This window comes from Leiobunum rupestre, chromosome 4 (genome assembly GCF_980474605.1).
Source record: "Leiobunum rupestre chromosome 4, qqLeiRupe1.1.hap1, whole genome shotgun sequence".
Taxonomy (NCBI): domain Eukaryota; kingdom Metazoa; phylum Arthropoda; class Arachnida; order Opiliones; family Sclerosomatidae; genus Leiobunum; species Leiobunum rupestre.
The window spans coordinates 46,923,554-46,930,055 of NC_143387.1; the positions used below are offsets into that span (position 1 = coordinate 46,923,554).

The 6,502-nt window shown below is 37.2% G+C and overlaps 1 protein-coding gene across 1 annotated transcript; it reads left to right on the top strand.

The window, feature by feature from the left end:
• The first annotated feature begins 2,129 nt into the window (after positions 1–2,129).
• Positions 2,130–2,823, top strand: LOC149948019 (death-associated inhibitor of apoptosis 2-like). Its single transcript, XM_090174212.1, has 2 exons — positions 2,130–2,150; positions 2,350–2,823. The coding sequence occupies exon 2, from the start codon at positions 2,357–2,359 to the stop codon at positions 2,717–2,719; it is 363 nt and encodes a 120-aa protein (XP_090030338.1). The 5' UTR covers positions 2,130–2,150; positions 2,350–2,356; the 3' UTR covers positions 2,720–2,823.
• The last annotated feature ends 3,679 nt before the right edge of the window (positions 2,824–6,502 follow it).

The following is a 6,502-nucleotide window of genomic DNA, read 5'->3' on the forward strand; positions in this document are numbered from 1 at the left end:
AAGCTTGAAATTTGTTTTGATCTAATTATTATTATTATTATTATTATTCGATTCAAAACTTTGATTATACAACATAAAAACTTGCGGAGACTAAAGCGTTAGTAAGTTAGTGTATGAATGTATGTATGTACGATAGTGGATATATGAGACAGTGATAAATTGAACTAGTGAATAGAAGGTATGGATTATCTTTTAGCTTATTATTTTGATTTCTTTACTTTATAGATCGAGAGACGTATTGTAGGGGTCTCGGACGAGGACGAGGAAAAAGTTAATGCAATGCTAGATGTTTTTTTACACGGCGATTTACCCAACGCTGAATAAAACGAAGCATCTTCATCTTCGGTGAAACGGGTACCGACTCCCAAAATTGAAATTAAGGCAAAAAAAATGAAAAAAAATCTGTATAAAAATAAAATAAATAAATTTATTTTGATCCGAATGTGGTTTTTGTTATGGAACCAATGACAATAAGCTTTAAACTTGGCTTACTTTGATAAAAAAACGTCTCTTATTCCCCAAGAACATGTATATTTATCGAGAATGTACTAGCTCTATTAGATATTTTGGAGGAAGGGCGAACTAAAATTTATGCTTGTTTACGAAATTAATTAGCATATTTTTTAAAAAAAAAACAAATGCATTCATGTTAGGATATGATTTACGGAAAATGTACTTTCATGGGCTAGGCTTAGAAATTTAGTCTTAACTATTTACACTTTACAGGTTTTTAGGTCTAGCTTTAATTTTTTGCGTATTGGAAAATGTATTTCAGCATATTATTATAAGTAAACTTTTAGTGTTATCAATGTCCACCAGTTAGGAAATGGTTTATGGATAGGAAAATATTTATAAATACTAAAGACAGAGGCAGAAACTAGGAGATCAGAGGAAAAAGATTTTTGAGATGCCCCTGATGTGATAGCCTACATTGAAGATGTTGAAATTGTTTGGTGAGAAATCACAAAACCTTTAAAATAAAATAATTGATTTTCCGTATTTAATTTTTTTCTTAAAATCCTACTACTATGCCAAGAATGTATTTATTTATTTATTTATTTATTTATACTTAGGGAGAATGAATATGTCGATAATATTTTTAGCGTTTCTCCAATTCCACCCGTTGAGATCTTTTAATATCACTGCTTTGAGAACCATGGCGCCATCTAAACTTTGAAATAATCCTTAATTAAATATATTGATAAAAGAACTCTAGTGATGACACTTCCACTATTTTCAGTGACGTACCGATTCTCACGTGACTTTCATTTTCTGTGCGCGCGCACCCGATTAATAAGATAACTGAACTTTGAGCAATGGATTTTTTTTCCACTGGTACTTAAGATATGCCGTCAGGGTAGTCATGGGAATCAATTCTTAGTTATCTCAATAAAGAGTCTTAGCATTGGGAATAGTCATTGAAGGTCACGCTGAAAAGTAAGTTATAATAATAATAATCAGCTAGGCTATTTTATTATATTTAAAATGAATTTTTTAGGCATTCTTTTATATATATATATTGGAAATGTATTAGACAGAAATTAGGTCTAGTAGGGGTAAGATTAGCGTAGAAATTAAGTTACTATCACGTGACTCGTTCATTTTCTGTGCACGCGCACGTTTAATAAGATAACTGAACTTTGAGCACTGGATTTTTCCACCGGTACTTAAGATATGCCGTCAGTGTAGTCATAGGATTTTTCACTCTTAATAAATACTTTAAAATGTAAAAAATAAGACTCATTATTGAAAAAAACTTAACACATAGCTATTTTTTAGCAATCTTCTACGTAACTCAATTTTCCAAGAGGATTGTTTTCCGTAAACATTTTCAAGTGAGAGCTCGATTTTGATATCGTCAACGTGGTATTTCCAAAACTCTCCTTGAGTAGCAAAGGGTTTTTTCCAAATACTCAAGTGGGTTAATATGTGCCGTCAATCATTAGAGGCAGTTTAAACTGTCAGAGAGAGACAGCCAATAGAATTTGAGGGTTATTTGAAGTTTAGATCACGTGATGAATTATTCTCAACAAGATAGGAATAAATTAATCTTCCGTGCGTCATTTCTCTACGGCACATTGACGAGTAAAGACCTGCTGACGGTTCGCTCAGTCTTTTCTACAGCTTGACAAAGGATTTCTACCCATAAAGTAAGTAACTATTTTTTCTTGGTAATAGACTATATTTTTAGACATATTTAAAACAATTTGCATATTGAAAAAAGCATTTATATTGATAATTTTAGCGTAGAAATTTAACCATATTGATAAAATTAGGTTTAGTAGACTTAGGGGTAAATGTAGGCTTAGAGAATGTATCATTTGAAACTATAGAACGTATTTGGTCTAGATCAGCTATGGACATTGAAGTGTATCGACTTGAAACGTTTCGTCACTGGAAAAATCCGCACGTCACTAAGGAGCAACTAGCGAAGGCTGGATTCTACTATATTCAGCGGGGCGATGAAGTACGATGTTACAAATGCCATGGCGTATTAGAAGGATGGAAATCAGGAGACGTACCAGAACTTGAACATGCTAGATTCTTTCCAAACTGTCCGGCTAGGGATAATTCACCATCGGAAAAAAAGTACCTTTCGCTAGAATGGGACATTCCCCCGACGCCAAAAGCAACTACGGTCTCTGACAAAAGCTTCTCACCTGTACCAGAAGAAGACGTTTGTAACTGTCCCTCGGATGTCAGACGATACTGTTGCTAAACACTACAAATACGTGAGTTAGAACTTTTAATTAAATTAAGTTGCAGGAGATCGTTTCACCCCATTTAAATGCCTGTAAACTTAACTACTTTAATTTGTTTTAATTGTGTAATGTACAAGATAACCATCTAATGGAATATCTGATAGTACCTACTAACATGTAAAACAAAGTTCTAAAATAAAAAATTAAATGTAAATAACTTGTTTTTATTGCCTAGAGATTAGAAATTAAGGGGTTCGAAAGCGATAAGCAAACGGGTAAAAATCTAATCTCCAGATATCTGCGCGAGGAAAACTAATTTTGGAGAATGGGGATGGGGGAAAGCAGGGATGTACCCAAAAATGGACCAAAATGGACCAAATGTTACCCAAAAACGACCAAAGTCACCATTTTCGGCCCTATGTACCCCATTTCGGACCCTATGTACCCCAAACTGGACCTTTTAGCTTTATTGTAATGTTAAACTCCCATAGAGATTCCCCTAAAAAGAATAATAAACTGGCGGTCCAATTTTGGGTACATTAATTATTTCGGAGAGATAAAACTAATTCTGGCAAACTGCTGCGATTTATAGCGAATGGGGAAAAAGCCAATTTCTAGCGATTGGGATCGATAGTATGAGAGATAACAATTATGGTTGTTTTTATTGCCTAGAGATGGGGGAAAGCAACTGGTGATTAGAAGGGGTGAAAGCAATGGGGGAAAGGAGCTGGTGAACGAGAGATAAAGTATCCAGTGAATGGGGGTTGGGGGAAAGCAACCCGTGAACGGGAGAATCTGGTGATTAGAAATTCTGGTGATTAGAAATTCTGGTGATTGAGATGGGGGCGCGGGTGGGGGAGGAACGGGATAGGCGCGGGTGAACGGCGGGAGCCAAGCTCTTTGTGTCTATCCGGTGATTGAGAATGAAATTCTCAATCACCGGATAGACACACCCCTCTCTTTTAGCAATCGCTAGCCGCTAAATTTCCTATGCGGACCGTCCCTGTGTATACATTAATTAGTCCATGTTGGGAGTATATCGGAACTGAAAAATGATACCCCGTAAGAAATTTCGGAAATGTCTGTAATAAATCTGAAATAAGTGCCAATAAAAGCTAATTTATCAATGATTAATTGAAGTCAAATCATATTAATAAAGCTCATTGTTTTTAATTATATCAATAAAGCTATTTTTTAAAATTTTGAGTTGTAAGAATTTTCACGCCATGTTTATTTGAAATCTGTCGGAAGTTGAAAATTTCGGATACAGAAGACTCGAAAACTCGACCAAAAAGTAAAATGCGTTTTCCACGGGCCCTACTGGGGTATATACAGCCAAGTTAGGTTGGTAGTTTAAGCGTTAGATGGAGCATTTTCACTCTAATTTTAAGCAGTACAGCGATGAGGCTGCGTATAATCCTCTCAAACCGTGAAGTTCGGGGAGCGAGCTGACCGTCGCTATCAATAGAGGGGTTACGAGGGGGAAGGAAAAAAGATGTTTGAACCCTTTTTCGAAAGAGAGAAGTGAAACTAGACCTTTATCCGAATGGCGACCTTCCCTTAATCCTCCTTGCTTTTATTGAGAGGGACGGCGCTCGTTTCGTATAAATAAAGAGACATTTTACATTGCAATCTTTGTTTTTATTTATAACTGTAATATTTACAGATCTTTATACCAACATTTTCATGAGTACACATTATTTATATGGGAAGCTTCCTATGGCTGTAAACTATATAGGGTTCCATTGAAACGTTCATTGAAAACGTATTCACCCGATTTTCTTTTATCGTAAATGCAAACGAAAAATTATCGTTCTCCTAATTGTCGCGCACACCCAATTGTCGTCTGCACCGTATTATCGTTCACCTAATTATCGCATGCACCCTATTATCGTTCAGCTAATTATCGCATGCACCCTATTATCGTTCAGCTAATTATCGCATGCACCCTATTATCGTTCAGCTAATTATCGCATGCACCCTATTATCGTTCAGCTAATTATCGCATGCACCCTATTATCGTTAATCCTAATTATCGCGCACACCCAATTGTCGTCTGCACCGTATTATCGTTCAGCTAATTATCGCATGCACCCTATTATCGTTCAGCTAATTATCGCATGCACCCTATTATCGTTCAGCTAATTATCGCATGCACCCTATTATCGTTCAGCTAATTATCGCATGCACCCTATTATCGTTCAGCTAATTATCGCATGCACCCTATTATCGTTCAGCTAATTATCGCATGCACCCTATTATCGTTCAGCTAATTATCGCATGCACCCTATTATCGTTCAGCTAATTATCGCATGCACCCTATTATCGTTCAGCTAATTATCGCATGCACCCTATTATCGTTCAGCTAATTATCGCATGCACCCTATTATCGTTCAGCTAATTATCGCATGCACCCTATTATCGTTCAGCTAATTATCGCATGCACCCTATTATCGTTCAGCTAATTATCGCATGCACCCTATTATCGTTCAGCTAATTATCGCATGTACCCTATTATCGTTAATCCTAATTATCGAGCACACCCAATTGTCATCTGCACCGTATTATCGTTTACCTAATTGTCGTCTGCACCGTATTATCGTTCGACAAATTGTCGCGCACACCCAACTGTCGTTCGCACCGTATAATCGTTCAGAAAATTGTCGCGCACACCCAATTGACGCATGCTCCAAATTATCATACGACCAATTGGCACGTCCCGCAAATATTCGTCCAACGAATTGACTACACCAAGTTATCACCCACCCGAAAAGTTTCCGACGGATTGTCGTAGACCCATAAATTCCAATCCCTTAGAATAATCTGATGCTAGTGACGTTTGGTATCTCGAAACCCCTCTTAAAACCAGTTCTAATTCTAAATTAAAAGGTATAAAATAGTCCTTAAGGCCTAATTTAAAGATACTTCCGATTTCTCTCCAAGTATCACCCTGACGCCATTGAAAGAAAGAGAAAGTCAAGAAAAACAACCTGAAAGCCGATTTCACCAGCAAATTCAACCACAGCGAGTTTGGATACCCAGTCAATAGAGGAAAGAGCCCCTACCTCACCCCCTCGTTCCCAAGAAATATTTTCCACTAGTCACCCAAAGACGAAAGAGAGAAAAAGGATTACCAAGTTCGATAAAGCGTTTGTCTTTCCCAACAGAGGGATATCACCACAGACCGAAACCACAAGTAACTAATACCGCCCAAGCCTACGTTTCCGGCACCAAAAATTTCTACCCTCCCCAAATAGAAGGAGAACAAAACCACGAAACGGAGGAAAAAATAGACAACAAGAATTCCGATTCAGATACTGGCTGAAGAAATGTGACATAGGCACAGTGAAACAGGAGATAAACTATGGATGAGCGAACAACCCGAGAGACATATTGGAAAAGCAGAAGAAGTCACCTTCAAAGAAACCCCAAGACAAGTAGCTAGAAGAAAACCTAGTCCTTGATTTTCCCCCAATGTCATATGAAAAAATGCAAAGTGTGCAAATAAATAGCCACAAATAAAACATTTGGCTGTGTGATCCCTAAAATCTTCAAACAAAGAACGGGTCAGTGGTATGAAGAACTTTCATCAAGCTCAGCTCGCCAAAAGTAAAGAAAGAATCCAAAATCAAACGTAACGTAGAAAACGTTTCTTAAACTAAGCGACTACATATTCTCGTAAGCGTAAAGCGCCATTTTGAAGAGACTAGATTTTGTCCTTGAGATGGTCGAAACAAGATGCTCACGACCTCATAGTCTACCTAAATCCCCAGGCAGCTGCCCCCGCTTTCCCAATACAG

Bases quoted from the DNA above. Each gene is read 5' to 3' on its own strand.
- LOC149948019 (XM_090174212.1), top strand. From the start codon at position 2,357: ATGGACATTGAAGTGTATCGACTTGAAACGTTTCGTCACTGGAAAAAT.